We start from the raw sequence: 17,889 nt of genomic DNA on the forward strand, positions 1-17,889 counted from the left end.
TGTAGCGATTAGAAATTGCCTCCATTAGTGATGCTCCAATCATCAGGCAGGTGATTACACGCTAAAAGTCCTATATTTGGTGCCGCTGCCTCGGTAACTCGTAGCACGCAGTTCGACATAAGCTGACGCGTGATTTCGCCCTCGGATAACCGCGGAGATGGCCGTCCAATCAGCAGGCGGCAATCATGGCGACCGGCAGCTAATGACCGCATTCACCGGGGAGCCGCGCGGGCCGGCCGCAGGTCGGAGAGGAGGGAGTCAGCGCGGCGCTGGACGAACAGACGAGCCAAGAGACACATGGACCGACCACCGGCCGCTGTCTGCTGAACTGGCTCTCCCGAGCGGCCCCTGGCCAAATGACGCTTTGACCCGAAACGACATCGCACACACCTACGACCTATGTGGGGTCAAAAGTGGCTCGTATGTCTGAGCTTAGAATTTTCGTTATGTTGGATAATTTGTAACTGCAACTTATTCTTTTCCGTGATCGAATTTATCTGAATACCTGCACCAGTCCAAATGACCATCTCTGACCCGGATGGAATTTTCCCAGTGACCTGACCCACCCTGTGATCCTAAGCCCCATAGCCCTGACTGAACCGATGGGCCCTGTGCCCAGTGACCTGGCCCACGCGACCCGTTCGCTCGACTGACCCGGCCGACGCCTGCACCCCGTGGCCGACTGACGCGTCCCCCGACCGACTGACCTGCCCCGTCGGCGCCGAGTGGGCGGCTCCAGAGCGTGAAGGTAGTCGGGCCGGGACCGTTTGGCCGGCCCGAGTCGCTCCCGCAGCAGGGCCGGTCCCGTCTCACCCGGCGGCAGATCCACCGACCTGCCGGACAGCACGGGCGCGGATGGTGAGAGATGCAGACACAGACAGACGGATATAGCGGACAGACAGACAGACAGACAGACAGACAGACAGACAGACAGACAGACAGACAGACAACAGTGAACAGACACACGGGCACGGATGGTTAGAGATACAGACACGGACAGACAGAAAACTGACAAACAACAGACACGCGGGCACGGATGGTGAGACATGGACGGATACAGACAGACAGACGGCAGACAGACGACAGACAGACATACAGACAGACAACAGAGTACACACAGACAGACAACAGACACACGGACACGGATGGCGAGACATGCAGACACAGACAGACGGACATAAACGGACAGACAGACAGACATACTTCGGACAGACAACAGGCACAAAGGCACGGATGGCCAGAAGGACGGACATACACGGACAGACAGGCAGACAGGCACGGACTGCGGGAGTTCTTATCAGACACGGGAACACTACGTCGCAGACACAGACAGACAAGCAGACAGACATACCGACAGACAGACAGGTAGACTAATGGTTTCAGATATGGCCCATTGATTTACTAAAGCTGACTATGGATGATGCTCTTCATTACAGCAGCGCTGTCGTTCTGGTAAAAAATTACTCCGGGTATTAGCAATCCACGGCATGCAAGTGGCATGAGAAGTGCATTATCTCATAAAAAGTATGCCTACCGGACGCTGTTGACCTGACAGTCTGCCGCGCAGTAGCTAATGGGTACTAGCCTAATACCCTGCTGGGCAGTAGGTACCGAATAGTGAGTACTGGTCTGCTGTTCTGGCGGGCAGTGCACACTGAATACTGACCTGCTATCCTGTTGGGTACAGGGTACTGAATGATACCTACTGACCTATTGTTCTGCTGGGCAGTGTGTAGTGAGTACTGCGTACTGCCTTGCTATCCGGTCGGGTACGGAGTACTGACCTGCTGTTTTGCTGGGCGGAGGGTACTGAACAGTGACCACTGACCTGCTGTTTTGCTGGGCGGAGGATACTGAACAGTGACCACTGACCTGTTGTTTTGCTGTGCGAAGGGTACTGAACCATGAACACTGACCTGCTGTTTTGCTGGGCGAGTCGCAGCGTAGTCCGACACCGGTGCGGGCACGCGTCCGCCGGGTGCCGGGTGGGGGCCACCAGCGCGGGACAGCACTGCAGCCGCGCGAACAGGCCGGCGCAGAATTCCTCCATCTGGTGTCGGCTCAGCGGCAGCTCCATCACACCGCCGAAGATGGTGTTGTTCACTCTGGATAGGGAGGCACGAGGGTCAGTGGAGGGGCGACGGGTGGTCTGGGTCCAGTGGGGCATGATTGGGGAGGGGGGGGGGGGGCAGGGCAACGCGGCATGTGGGGAATGATACGGTATTGTGAGCCAGCTGAGGCAAATAGTACCCAAAATACGAGTAGGTACAGCCAACGTAAATACCTTGCTAAACAAAGATTCGATTTTTTTTCAACTAAACGCGCCTTTATTGATAATTACATCCTTTTACAAATGCAACTAGAATCACTCCCTTTACTAATGTAGATCCCTTGACAAATATACTACAGTACATTTGGCACTCGCTACAGAAGGCACTCGGGCACTCGTAGCAACTCAATAACAACAAATATATGGCTAGACGAGGATATCAGCAGCAGAGACAATTTGCGAAAGAAATGCAATTAACGTTATGTTGACTTACAGCATGAGTGCGAAAGAAATTTATTATTCAATATGTGCAGCGACCTGTGTAAATAGCGACCGAGTTTCGGGATACTTTAACCGACTCCAGTTTGATTATAATGAATGGTTCATACAAGATTCAATAATGGCCATAAACTTCAAAGGATTGAGAGCGCGCCTGGGTGCCTCCATTAACACTAGCGCGTAAGTGAAAATAAAATTGCTTATCAATAAGATTGCACAGTACCTAAACCAATTTCCCTTTACAGCGACTTATGCAAAACGCTGAGCGATATCATTTACCGCACCACCTGACACGCCAGCTGAAATGTGTGGTGCCGCTGCCCCATCCAAACAGCCCATGACCGATCATCCAGGTGTGGTGAGGAGTTGGTCAGACCAATATCACTTCGGTCAAACGGCCACGGGTTCGGAGGCCGGGGCCGTTTCGGTCCAACGCCCCACTCGGCTGATTTCGGAGCTGCCTCGTTCCCAAACGTGTCGTTTGCTACACATGCAAATGAAGGTCAGAGCGGACGGGTCATACTGTATAGAGGATCGGAGAGTGGTCCTGAGGGCTACACCAGCTCTCTCCTGAACCTGCATAGACATAAGTCATAGCCAATAGCTATGGCACCGTGAACGGGTCCATAAACGGGGAACGACGAAACATGCGTGTCAAGGGAGGCAGTAAATCCCAATAAAATGCGTGAATGTGTTATCATGATGCAAAATATGCGATGTATGCGGGCGATTCTTTGACTGGTTCTAACTTCCAACGAAGTGTTCATGGCAATGGAGGCACCATAGCTGCCATATGAATCTAGCACACAGTTCAGTTTGAATGGGCCATGATACTGCCGCGGTTTCATGTTCGCAATTGTTGCAAATTCGTATTACGACATTCAGATGCACTAACTTCGTTGGGAACGCATCGACCAATTCCATGCAGCAAAGCGCATTGACGAATGCGCTTGAAAACAAGCGCTTAAACACACAGAATCGGTGTATGTGGACGGCTCGACAATTCTTTGAAAGTGGGTACTTGGAAACTATTGGTGTCTGGAATATTGGTGTCTGTATTGGTCTCTGGAATACGATTTAAGGATCGTGGATGTGGCAAAACAATGCCGAGCAAAACAGGGCTTTAGAGTTAACACTTCAAGTAAGTGTATCGTGCTATGTTCTATCCTGAAATCAGCACCCACTCAACAAACGTAATAACTCTTCATACGGCGCAGTTTAAGGGAATTTAGTTAACTTATCCTTAAAGGTAGTGTGCCAGCTTTCCTGGACCGTATGGAGTTAATGGCCCAGATAAGGAGAACCGGATTTTTAGAACTTATCCATACCTTCAAAACTCATGGAAACGTCTTAAATTCTTCAAATTTTGAGTACCCCAGTGCGAAATTCGCCCCGACGGGTTGTCGGGCGTACCCCAACCACATTTCACACCACTATGAACAATAAATGCACACACTGAAATCGCTATTACCGATATGCTCATCCAATCAAGTTTCGATAAACCCGTTCATCATCATCTCTTGCGGTTTCGAACACGCCTGTTAGGTGGTGCGGTAGACCGCACCCAAAGCCAAGGCCCCGGTAACGTGAGGTAGCCGAGTCGGGGCAGCGTGCGCTGACCCAAGCCGGGGCCGCGCGTCCTCCCGGTGTCATGTGATAGCCCGGGGCTGCCCGCGGGGATGCGGTAGACCGCGCCCAAAGCTGCGGCCCCGGTTTGGGTCAGCGCACGCTGCCCCGACTCAGCTACCTCACGTTACCGGGGCCCTGGCTTTGGGCGCGGCTTCTGCTCATACTTTGTGGTGCGGTGGTGGTGCGTCGGGCCGCGCGCTCTGACTTCGGCCAAGAAAAATGCGTCAGCTGATCATTGTCATTTCTGCCACTTACGCGTGGTGAAATGGGGTCATAACTTAAGAGACGGTGAGTTTTCCATATAAATTATTTTACATAAAATCATATTTCAAACCATAAATAATGTTCGACAGCCGAATAAAAGAAACAATACCAATACAGGCTTACAGTTTAAGGCTCGACATTGTGTTGTCTACGATTAGACAGCTGATAACTCATTCCCGTACGTCGTAACTCTATAATGACCTTTGCTTATTGTCACATGTGCGCCGCATTCGCGATTGTTGTCGACGCCTGTTTGCAGGTCAGCCCACTACAGTTGTTATGCATATCGAAAAACCGATAAACTTTTAGGCGAAAAAGGCACTATTCCAGGCCCATTTTTGATTTTTTTGCGATATTAGGTAAAAACAGAAGTTTCTTACCCTAGGAAAAATAAAATGGGAAATCTTTCAAAGGTGGCACACTACCTTTAAATGTAATTAAGGAGTAGGTATCGATTCAGCGATGCAATAAGCACTACGCGGCCATGTTTGTATCATATAGAGGAATGATACTAATGAAATGAAAACGTGAATCAGCAAGTCAGCTTCGGAAGCTACGTTGAAGACAAAAAGTGTATGAGCTTTCTAAAATCAATGCATGATATTCATATAAACAGCAAGCATAACAAAAAAGAGATAGGTACAGCGTTGTTCCACCCGAGATTACTTGACTACTCTTCCACCCACATTGAAAAAAATAGGACCGTAGAATATGAAATTGCAATCTGCCGTCTCACAGCACAGCATATACGAGCAGCATGCCGCGTTGCGCGCGATTTAGGTGATGAGATTCGGAGAGATGCTGATCGCTGGGGGCCGTCTGAGGATGGGAGAGCGCTGAAAGATGCGACGCCAGCGCCGCACGGAGGGCCGCCAGAGCTCTCATCTCCGGCGCCGCGCGACCCGAATACCGTGAAAATGTTTACCTTCTCGTAAACAGGAATAGAAATGCTGGGGAACGTCCGAAAGCTCGTCTTATAATGGCACTTGGCAGGTACAGTGCCTACGGCTATTCTACGGCAGTAAAGTGCTTGCAGCAGTTCTCACATAAGTATCGTGATCGGCGGACAGTCAGGTGTTTTACTTCTTTGAGTCTAAACTCTTGATTTGACTAAAAAGGCCGGGATAGCTAGAACGCAGCCTCAGATGACATCAAAGGCCACGATAATAGGAAAAATGGCTGCCAGCTGACGCAGTTACCGCGGCCTGCGGAGAAATACGCCCCAACTTCTCCGTCCACAGCACCGCAGATGGCCTATTACACAAGCGACTTCCAAACAACCCCTGAGCTCGCCAGCAACAGACTCTAAAAATATGTCTCATAAAAGGCGGAGCAACAACAAAGTCATCATAGAAGGATGATCCTCTGTTTAGGAGACGACCAACATACGACGATGTCGACATTTCTTTTGGTCCTGTTGACAGGCGACATCTCAATCCATACTGCAGGAGTACGTCAGGTCACTAGGTACATAAAATTTTGGTTTAATGTATCTATATACTGCAAGCGACCACTCAGATACACCTTCACACTCTGAATTGAAACTCTTCACCACTACAGGACTTCAGGAGAAGGCAGAAGCCGCGTCCACCGTTCCATGCGCAGTGATAGCTGTTGACGTGAACAGGGTTACCGTCGCTATAGACAATGTTCGGAATCCGCCGCGCTGTTTCGGAAGAGTACATACGACTGGTCGAGCCGCTCTACTGAGTACTGACCTCACCATGGCGCGGTGGATGTCGATTGGGACGGTGGGCGAAGGCCCCTGCAGTTTATATATCGCGCGGTACGGCCCCGCAGTGGCCGGCGGGGTATACCGGGGAGAGGCACGGAGCCGAAGCGGGCGGGTTAGGAACAGACCTCAACTGGGAGTCCCTGGAGAGACTGACTGGCGCCGCGCCATCGCCGGCAGACACACAGTCCGCTAACGGCACTAACGGTGTTTGCCGACCGAGACAGCGCGCGCCCAAATACGGCCAGCCAGGGAATACCCGACCCCGAAGTCATGCAGGCCAGAGTAAATACCAACCCCGGCCCGACACCATACCAATCAGGGTAACAACTTTTTTTTATAAATTTAGTCCGAACCTTTTGATGGGAAGGATTCACAAGGACAGAGCCACCGCTAAGCGAAGCTTGTTGCGATGACCCTGCCCTCTACCCTCCGATCGCGCAATTCCGATTCTATGGCAGAATTTAGAGGCCAAAGTTTTACGTGCGCACAAAGCCGCGCACGGCCGGTCCCCTCGCTGACTTCGCCTGGCTACGGCCTGCCACCAACCGCAACCAGGAGGCCCATAAATGTCGAGCGCCCGTCGCGCTTCGAACCCGGAGTGTCATAACCGGGAACGCGTGCTCTCACCACGCGGAGTCCAACGCTCTAACAAACTGAGCTACGGGACCGGCCAAAGCTACGGGACCGGCCAAACAACGCACTGGAGCTGGCCGGATGCACTCATACAGCACATCATACCAGCAAGGGGAGTATCTGACTGGAGCGATCACCCGACTGGAGCTGACAGTACACAAAAAGATGGCACGACCCGCCAGCCAGAATATCTGACATCACATCAGCCACTGTTGAAACACACCGTGCCAGCAAACGTCAGCCGTGTCTTACTACCCTACCCAGGTGTCTTACTTATTCAACTACAGTCTGAGTGAATAGGCCGGAACGGCACGTCGCGGGCATAGGAAAACGGATACAAGCGTCCTGCGAGACTGACGACTGACGAGTCAGTGGTCCCAGTATTCTACCAACGCCGACACAAATTGCGTTCGGGGAAGAGAGCCTGCTAATATGTGATGAGATATATGCGATGCCATTTCGCCAGAATCACATATTACGTTTTAGTAAAAAATATTACGCGTTGAGAGGACAAATATGGACAATGAACATCCATTAAGATGGAAGATAAAGTGGGTGATGAGTGCGCTTTGCCTAAAGGTTGAAGGTTCGGGCTCCTTTTAGAAACGCAACAAGCTAACGATGAGTGCTTGTTTTGATGTAGTAAACACGTATCAATGGAATAATAAGGCATAAAAATAGAATACAACGTTCTACAAGCTAGTTATTTTCCTCATCTCTAGCCGCCAAAGATGAGGAACGTTACGCAATCAAGCACTGCACAGTCGGCAAGAAGCGCTGCCATACGGCAGGCAGCGAGCAGCAGGTTATTGAAAGTGCACAAGCGTGCTTCAGCAATGAAGTGCGATTCAGGACGTCCCGTCGAGTCAAATGACAATACGCGGCCCAATAACGAGGGCCGGTAAAACCGTGTAACGATCAATCTACACGGCACAGGGAATCAACTATCAGCAACAGTACCCCGCTAGTTACAACCTCGCCAGCGTTACAGCGCGAAATCAGACAGACACACACCGATAGCTGTCGGATCCCGCGGCCGCGCCTGCCTTACGCCAGTGATGCATGGTTGAGCTCAGTACCCGGGGTGCCGCCCGATTAGCGGTCGCCCCGGGCCCGCTCGTTTGTACCGACACTGGGGGGTCAGTCTGCCCGGCGCGCCAGACTGACAGCGAGCAGCGGCTTACTTGGCTTTAATGAGGTCGTTGGTCCAGCCGGGACGCGCGGGGCCGGTGGACTGGAGCAGTTTGAGCACACGGCTCTCCTGGTAGCCGGCCCATACCAGCCGCGTGAGCAGGTCACGGGCCACCAGCCGCACCGGCCCGGCTCCGACCACCTGCCGGAGCAGACACACGGGTCACACCGGGGGTCAAACCTGGCGCAGACACGGGTCAAATTTGGCGCAGACACACGGGTCACATCTGGCGCACACACGCGGGTCAAACCTGGCGCATACATATGCATCAAAACTGGCACAGACACAAGGGTCAAACCTGCCGCAGACACACATGGGTCAAACCTGGCGCACACGGCGGTCAGTGACGGCACATGGGCTACCTGCATCCCGGTAAAGGTACACAAATGGTTGCGTGAGGTCGCGGATCACACCAGCGATCCGCCTGGCAGCCGGTTCACAGATTTCATCCGCATCGTAAGTTGGAACCGCTGCCAACTTGACAAAGGGACTGTTCTCCCGGGCCAAATGTAACCTTTTCTCGACTGTTGCAACTTCGCTTTACATAGATTGTTATTCGGGCCAAGTGGTATGCTTCTATACATTACAGCCTCAAACTATCTGCCACTAATGTTGAGTATCCATGACAGGTTGGATGATGATGTAAATAATAAACCAAATGCATTTGTAATAATTTGGTTTATTATTTACATCATTATCTGCCACTAAGTTCTGAGACGGGTGTTTTATTCGCTACACGCCGTTGAGGACAACAGCACACTAATATTGCGACACATGTTGAATGTGGGAGAGAGGGAGAAAGGGGGAAGGGGTGGACGGAGAGGAAAAGGGAGAGAGGAAGAGGGAAAGGGAGGGAGAGGAGGGAGGCAGGAAGAGGGAGAAAGAGCGAGAAAGAGAGAATGTGGGAGACGGACGGAGAGGGATTGAAAGAGAAAGAGAGGAGAGAAGCGGGAGAGAGAGAGAGAGAGAGTAAGAGAGAGAGAGAGAGAGAGAGAGAGAGAGAGAGAGAGAGAGAGAGAGAGAGAGAGAGAGAGAGAGAGAGAGAGAGAGAGAGAGAGAGAGCACGCACACTAATGAGACAAAAGAGACATCTTGTTTACGGTTGACTAGAGTTAATCAGATTCCGTCCGACGCGGGGCCACGGCGACAGAAATATCGCTGAGTCAGGGCAATTACGGCATTTTTGAACTGCGTCGAACAACCAGCACCTTTCTTGTAGAGATGTAAAAACCAAACTGCATTGTGATTGATAATCTCTAGTGTGCTGTGTTAATTGACTCGTTATCGTTGTTCGCGTTACATCTTTTGCCTCTTACAGTATTGACTTTAAGGTTTTGTATCGAATTGCATTCATATGTGAATGCGATCGTTTATTTGTGTGATAAAAAGATTAAAACACGTTACAGAGGGCACATAAACAATACGTATCGTGGATGTTTGGCTTGTTTAGCATCAAATCTTTGAACTCAATCTGAAACATCATCGCATCCTTTTAAAAAGAAAAGTTTCAATACAACTACTTCAGCATTTAATTGAAGAGCGAATGAGTCGAGAGAAATTCGGTGGGATTAGAACTGGCCCAAGAAGACTTTCAAGAAACACAATGCATCATTATCTGCTCATAAAAAAAAAATCAAATAACATGGAGAACTCTTGAAAGCTCGTCACTGCACGCCTCCCTGAAGTGTAGCCCGGCCCAGCTAGAGTCGCTGCACGCCTCCCCTAGTGGATTGCTCAGCTGTCGCACGAACAGCCCGTTCTCTGCGACAGGCTGTCCGGCACAGGCAGGCTGCAGCTAGTGGCTGCGTGACTATGACACGGGAAAGGCAGAATAGAGTCTCCGCGGCGCCTCAAAGACGCGGGCATCTGACATGATAGAGCACATCTCAGAGCCCAGGAAGGCAGCCCTCAGCCGCTGAAAGGCACTTCAGAACAGTGTCAACTAGCGACGAGTGGGGGTAACCATTGTTAAAACGCCGGGCCCTTCAGGGAAGAAGGCGTGCCAACGCTCTTTCAAACTCCACTTCCATAGGCCACGTAGGAACATTTGACGTCTAGACCAGCACATTTTAGAAACACGCCAGTTTCATCATGGTGATGACACAGAAAAAGCTACTAGAATAACAAATTCGAGCCATCGACCAATTATTGTCATACCAATTATTCATTTGCACAAAGCGTTAGGTACCTATCAAGAGCGTGTTCAAAACTGGCATTCCCTTTTTTAGTCAACTCACTGAAAGTGTTTTCTCAATAGATGCGGTTAGTAGATTCTGTGGGACAGAGGCACGAAGTGTGCGCTGTGCAGCTGCACTCCCCAGGGTGCCACCGTAACAGCTTGCACCTCCCTGACTTAATTTAGCAGCACTAGCCAATACAGTAGAGCAGCCGAGAGCACCAATTAAATGAAGAGCCTATATATCACTGGGCGACGTCAGCCCGCCGGCTGACGTCTGATGGCCAAAACATTACCTTCAAAGGTCGGAGCTCAAAAACCGTAGCGGCGCAGCAATTACAGAGCGTCTTGAGCGCCTATTTCCTGACAGGAAAAATTTCCGCTACGCTGTGTAATCCACGAACACAGATTCATCTGCCGTCGCTCCATCATTGATCAATGATCATTGGAATCATGAAAAACCTTGAGCGTTCACCGGCACTGGACTTGTGCAGTTATTCGCAGGTTCACCGTCCCGCCATGACGGTGTCTATCCCGATACGACTGCATAATCCACCGGAACCCAATGCTTCTGATCAGAATAAGCGAAAATTGGGACACTCATCTGGGAACTAAACAATCCCGTGCTATGTCGAGCGTCGGCATATTACAGAAGTTAGCTGCTAAGTTGTTGCGTCCAAGTCACACGATGCGTGAATTGTCGGAAATCGTGAAAACTTCCTTACAGCACCAGGCAGCCTCAAGGATCCAGGGACACACCATCCAAGAGCGAGCCGAGTTACATACTGTTGAAGCACTTCGTCAGTCCCAGACGCCGTTTGGACGCCGTAGTGCAAGCACTCTTCTTTAACGTTGCCAAAATATGAAAAATAAAATCTGTACAACGATAAAGTACGGAGAGAGAGAGAGAGAGAGAGAGAGAGAGAGAGAGAGAGAGAGAGAGAGAGAGAGAGAGAGAGAGAGAGAGAGAGAGAGGGAGAGAGAGAGAGAGAGAGAGAGAGAGAGAGAGAGAGAGAGAGAGAGAGAGAGAGAGAGAGAGAGAGAGAGAGAGAGAGAGAGAGAGATTTTCAACCCCGGTAGGAAACAAATGGGCATCAACACAAGAACAACTACTTTAACTGGTCGTGGACGTCAGAAAAAAGGCTACGGAAAGGTAAGGATGAAGCCTGTTGCAGTCATAAAGACCTATAAATAGACGGCGACCGGCGCCGGTCGATGTCGGAGATATTTTCAACCCCGGTAGGAAACAACTGGGCATCAACACAAGAACAACTATGTACTTTAACTGGTCGTGGACGTCAGAAAAAAAGGCTACGGAAAGGTAAGGAAGAAGCCTGTTGCAGTCATAAAGACCTATAAATAGACGGCGACCGGCGCCGGTCGATGTCGGACTCGGAGTCCGATCCCCCAGTCCCAGTGAGTTGGGACAGTCGAGAGACCGCAGCGATCGCCCGCTAGCTGGACTCCAATGCCGATGGATGCTGACGCTGATCTGAGTGATACGACAGCTCAGCAGCCCGCCTAACCGATCATTAATGCAATCAAAACCGAGCTCGCTTTGAGGATAGTTAAGACTCCAAGCAGATGCTAAGCCAGGAAGGCCAACTGCAGTTATTTTCAGCCGTATAAATCACCGCATTCACCCAACCGGAAACAGAAAAGCACATAAAAACCCCAAAGCCGTTCGACTGAAAACGACAGCCAGCCTATCAGGTGCCGTTGAAGCGCCATTCAAAAGTTCGTCCGGTGGGGAGAATGGCGACATTTCCAGGCAATGTCGGCGCTAAAGGGCACTTTCAGACGGTGATGGACGCGGCACTGCTCGGCATGACGCGTGGGCCAGCGCCGGGACCGCCAGCGGAGAGTGCGGCGGAAAACTTCCCGCCCCGACACCAACTTGGCACCCGGATCACTCGCCCGGGTCGGAGGCCCTGCACCGACCAGTGTATTGTCACACCCCGGGGCGCGGGGCCATTCTCGGCGCCCCACGAGCGATGCCGCTCATTGATCGCCACCGGCGCTCTCCCACGGAGTTCGCAACGAGCGCAGTTCGTGTCCGGAGCGTGAACAGACGGCCGGCACGGTCACGGCTGGGAGTCTGAAATGCACCACCTACCCCGGCTATCGATCGGCTATCGGACTCAACTGGCCGGCATTCGCACGTCGGCCGCCGGCGGACTGAACCGTTCACGCGTCGGCGTCTGCACTCTGCAACCGACACATAGCGCACATTTCATACTGCCGCCGGGGTCAGGTGGCGATTGCACAAAAATACACGGGCACTTCACTATGCCAACAACCAGCCCGAGCATACAGGATATGGCGTTAAAAATAAGAAGCTTACTGAAATCCTAATGAAGCTCGGTTTAGCACAAAATTCGGCAGCTTCCGTTATGGGAATCCTGACAAAATTAGGCTGTTCCGTAGAACACTGTTGCACCGCGGGCTAGCCTAACCTCCAGGGTTCTGTGATTTAGTTACGGGCCGGGAGAGTCTGACAGCGGCTCTGAATGTTTGCCTTTGTCCGCTGGACGGCCTATTCGATCACGGAACAATTGCTTAAAGAAATGATATGTTCGTTAACGGGCTAGCGCCGGACAGCGGCGAGACGGTCCTCCGAATAGCCGCGCCGCCGCCCGGGGCGGCCCCGCCGGCGGCGCGGCCCTCTCGGACGGGACGGGAGGGGACGGGAGACGCTTCCCCAGTGCGTGGGCGCTCGGCGCGCGCGGCGGAGGCGCGCTCCCGCGCGCCGAGAGGAGCGCCCGTCGGGTTCGATTTTTTGTAGTGTCTGCCTCCGTGGGATAAGCACGCCGCTACGTTCCTGCGATCTACATCGGCACCGGTGACGTACCCTCTGGCCATGTATATGGCGGCACCCTGCAGTGTCATAAGTGTTTGTCTCCGTCTCTCTGGCCTCTGTAGCCGCCTCGCCCATGGGGTACACTGCCGGAGGCCGAGACGTGACGTGCTCCTAAGCAGTGCAGGTCAGTTATCCCCGGTAAATACCTCTCAGATGGGCGTCGTGCGTGGCGAGAGCTCGCCGTCTCCATGGGCGTGTGTCTCGCGCTTGACGTCGCGCAGAAGAGTCTACCAGCGAGAGGAGATTGGAGAGCGAAGTGCCGCGTTAAGCAGTTCCCTTCTGTGCAGTATCTGCCTGTGCAACGATGGAGCACGCCGCCTTAGGATACGCCATCACCGGTAAGATATCACCGGCGCACGCGACTACCTGTCCGTCGTTTAGGCCACCATCGCGGCCCAGGCGGACCCTCTGAGCGCTGATCGCTCCATGCGCCGACAGCCCATGCTTATTCGGGTAGCCGCTGATCGGCCCCTCTGCGCGCTGATCGCTCCACGCACTGACCGGCCCCTCTGAGCGCTGATCGCTCCACGCACTGACTGGCCCCTCTGAGCGCTGATCGCTCCACGCACTGACCGGCCCCTCTGAGCGCTGATCGCTCCACGCACTGACTGGCCCCTCTGAGCGCTGATCGCTCCACGCACTGACCGGCCCCTCTGAGCGCTGATCGCTCCACGCACTGACCGGCCCCTCTGAGCGCTGATCGCTCCACGCACTGACCGGCCCCTGAGCGCTGATCGCTCCACGCACTGACCGGCCCCTCTGAGCGCTGGTCGCTCCATGCACTGATCACCGGCCCCTCTGAGCGCTGATCGCTCCACACGCTGACAGCCCGTACTTATTCGAGTAGCCGCTGACTGGCCCCTCTGAGCGCTGATCGCTCCACGCACTGACCGGCCCCTCTGAGCGCTGATCGCTCCACGCACTGACCGGGCCCTCTGAGCGCTGATCGCTCCACGCACTGACCGGCCCCTCCCTCTGAGCGCTGATCGCTCCACGCACTGACCGGCCCCTCTGAGCGCTGATCGCTCCACGAACTGACCGGCCCCTCTGAGCGCTGAGCGCTCCACGCACTGACCGGCCCCGCTGAGCGCTGATCGCTCCACGCACTGACCGGCCCCTCTGAGCGCTGATCGCTCCACGCACGACTGCTCCCCGCCTAATTGGTCTGCACGCTCATAGACAGCCGCTGAACGGCCCGCCGGAGCGCTGACGGCTCCCCGCCTAATGGTCTGCACGCTCACACCGACGCGCGCGCAAGCATGAATCGCTGACTGGCCCTATATAGCGCAACTGGCAGCCCGTCTGCACGAATGGAACTCTGACCCGTCCCATAGCATTGTCGGCTCACATACACTGGTAAACAGCGGTACGCACGAATGGATCGAACGCACGCTGACCACCGCATGCGACCACGTACGGCCCGTACGCATCAGGTGACCGCGCGTACGCTAACGACGTGGCCTGGCCCAGCAGTCCTGACGTCACACCGCCCGCAAAGAACCGGGGGTCACGGGGTCGAACGGCGGTGGGCGAACGTGTGGTGCGGTTGACACCTGACCGTCCATTGTTTACTTTTCCCGCCCGATTGGTGTTTGACCGTGGGTTGTTTTCGCGCTCTCCGCACCGGTCACCCTAGCGTTATCGTACCCATAATACCGCTGGTGACGTTCCCGGCGAGGCCGCCATGTCGCCAACGCCCCCCCCCCCGATACTGGCGTCTCAGTGGACCTAAGCGCCTTCATCCCACTCACAGGACTGCAAACAACGCCCCTAACTGACGGCCTGTTATCCTGGCCTACAGGACTCCGACCGCTCACCCCAACGGACAACACCGCAGCGCGGAGCGCGATCGGTGGCCCCTGGGCAGACGTGACAGGCCCGTGACCCCCTACAGCAATGCCCGCCCACCAGACGACCACCGGAGCTGACGCGCCGGCGGGCCCCCAGCCGGCCCCGGTACATACCAGCAACAACACGGGCCCACGGAGCCGGAGACCCACCGGCTTGCCCTGTGCCGACCGGCGACGGCCGGCGCCGCGGCCCCGCCCTCATGGGGAGGCGCGGCACACACACCCGCCTACCCGGCGCTTGGATGCGCGCCCAACTGGCCGGCGGCCGGAGGCGCGTCCAACTGGCCGGCGCCCGGGGGCGCGCCCAACTGGCCGGCGCCCGGGAATGAACAGTTCGCCGGCGTCGGCCCCACACCCACGGCCCAGGCCTACAACCGCCCGACCCCCGCAACCCAGCCGAGCGGCGCAGCCAGCACCGGGCACGGGCTGCCCCCACAAATGATCCAGCCCTATGACGAGTACCGACGCTCAGCCGGCGAGACTAGTGAGAGCGTAGCCGCGGCAGAACTAAAGGCACGCGAGCGAGGGGTGGCGGCGGACCGCGCACAAGACCACCAGCAGCTACCGGTAGTGTCCTACGCGCAGCCGCCGGTACCCGCCCTCCAGCTAGCCGGGGTCAGCACCAAGGCCGCCCAGGACCTCCGCCACCGAGGCCGCTACGTCGCGGTCGACGACTCGGGGGATGAAGTAGGGGGCCCGCTGACGACCACCGCCCACTATTTGGCCCGGGTAGCCGAACTGCTGGCTCACAGAGCCTACCATTTCCCGGCGGCGGGGCTCCAGCTGACAAGTTACATGGCGTGGCTGCTGCGTATACACTGAAAATAAATTCACACCCGCTCCTGGTGTTTACACCTTTTTTGGAAATGTTTACACCCCACCGTTTTTGAGCACCTGCACAGGTGTAGTTTCAACACCAAGCTTTGGTGTAAGCATACACTGAATCCTGGTGTAACACCAGGCATATACACTGGCGTATGGCGTTAAATCACTGTAAGTACACCAGTTTGTGGTGCTACACGACGTCTTTACACCATAAAAAGGTGCTACACCATTAATTTGCACCTTCTTTACGGGTACAAAACAAATACCCTTACACCAATGTGTGGTGTTAGTAGCCAATTGGGTACACCCTCTTCCGGTGTTGTGAAGGAGATACACCGGTGTTTGGTGTAGCTGCAGCTCGATGAATTAATATATATATATATATATATATATATATATATATATATATATATATATATATATATATATATATATATATATGGCTTTGTACGATGGCTTTGTATGGGCCATACCGAGCGGCTGTGATGTTCAGTTCACGAGCGGTCCTGCACTCGTAAGACGCGATGTTAAAGGGGGACCCTCCCACCTTCAAAAAAGTTAATGAATTGGCATGAAAGTAGCGACCGGCCAGGAAGTCTGGCAGATGATTACCCGCTGCGGCTTCCTGGTCTCCACACTGTGGCTAATTGGTGTTATGCCAGGCCGGCACAGCACGTCCCAGTCGAGAGCTGTGTGCAGAATACCCGGATTTGCCGCCATGGCCTCTCGTGCTTTGGCGTCGGCGGCCCGAGTTTCGGCGAGGGGCCGGTTGGCGTAAGTATAACTGAAAATAAATTAACACTCGCGTGCCGGTGACACGAAAAAAAGCACCAATGAGAGGCGTTTTGGTAGGGTGTAACACAACTCAACTGTGTAACTGTGGGGTGTAACGCCGAAGAATGGTGCAATTACTCGGTGTTCAAAATCAACACCGACAATTAACACCAATGCCACCTCAGACCAACCGACGCTACGGATAAATAACACCACCATTTGGTGTCAACACCCCGTGACAGAGACGTTATATCGCATACGCCACACAATGGTGTAGCTCCCAGTTCATTGATCTCTAAACGGTGTTACTAGCACCGTTACCATGGATCGGATATGGCCTTGGATTCAAGGTCAGCCGGCCGCCGGCCAGCGCGAGCGGCTGCGCGTGCACATGCGTAAATTCAAATGAACGGCGGCGTGTTGATTCGCGCTTCAGTTTGAGTCGAGTGATGCGGGGCTGTGTGGAGACTGGAGGTGGTGTGAGATTTATGGCTGCGGAGTCGGAGTCGGAGTCGGAGTCGGAGTCGGTCGGAGTCGACAGTTGTGACCGGAGTCGGAGTCGGAGTCGGAGTCGCTTTTAGAAACCCGATCCGGAGTCGGAGTCGGAGTCACCGAAAATCTGTCGACTCCGCAGCCCTGCTAGGTCTGCGGAGTCGGAGTCGGGAGTTGGAGTCAGTCGGAGTCGACAATTCTGCCCGGAGTCGGAGTCGGAGTCGGAGCTGGTTTTTGAAAGCCGGAGTCGGAGTCGGAGTCGGAGTCGCCGAAAATCCATCGACTCCGCAGCCCTGTGTGAGTTAAATAAGTGATAAATAAGTGTGATAAATAAGTGTGATAAATAAGTGTGAGATAAATGTCTGGTCTGGTATGTTGTCAGCAGAGTCCGGTGACCACCCGTGCACTTGAGAAAGCGCCACTCACAGTTGCCGCAATTTTTGTTAATAACATTTGTTTATTGCTCGTCTCGGACGTTACAAAATAAATTGTCTTTATTTAAGGAATGCTTTGCTTTGTATGGGGTCTAGGCAAGCCACAGTATACCCAATGGACTTGTCACATATGTTCACACAGACCCATGCACACGTATATTATATATATATATATATATATATATATATATATATATATATATATATATATATATATATATATATATATATATATATATATATATATATATATATATAGCCATCGCAATTTGACGTGGCTCTGCCGGCACGGGGCCGCTGACCGGTGCTCGCGCTGACGTCACATCGCGTCACCAACTTCACTGGCAAGCCCACTCATGCCTTAGTTCTGACGTTGTCACACCACCGCCAATTGACCCGTTCCAACGCACACCCCCGCCGGCCGGGAGCACGCTGACGTTCCATCGTGGCTGCCGACCCAGGTGTAAATGCATCCCG

General features: G+C 53.5%; 1 protein-coding gene across 1 annotated transcript in view; it reads right to left on the reverse strand.

The window, feature by feature from the left end:
• Positions 1–17,889, reverse strand: part of LOC122394110 (flocculation protein FLO11-like) — a 60,523-nt gene that overhangs the window by 25,864 nt on the left and 16,770 nt on the right. The window contains exons 12-14 of the mRNA XM_043390716.1: positions 7,994–8,142; positions 1,917–2,105; positions 708–833 (exon numbers count right to left, since the gene is read on the reverse strand). Of these exons, the coding sequence (XP_043246651.1) occupies positions 708–833; positions 1,917–2,105; positions 7,994–8,142 (464 nt within the window). The remainder of the gene's footprint in view (positions 1–707; positions 834–1,916; positions 2,106–7,993; positions 8,143–17,889) is intronic.

The sequence above is a fragment of the Amphibalanus amphitrite genome, unplaced genomic scaffold, assembly GCF_019059575.1.
Source record: "Amphibalanus amphitrite isolate SeventyFive unplaced genomic scaffold, NRLGWU_Aamphi_draft 000574F_arrow, whole genome shotgun sequence".
In the NCBI taxonomy this organism is placed as follows: Eukaryota; Metazoa; Arthropoda; class Thecostraca; order Balanomorpha; family Balanidae; genus Amphibalanus; species Amphibalanus amphitrite.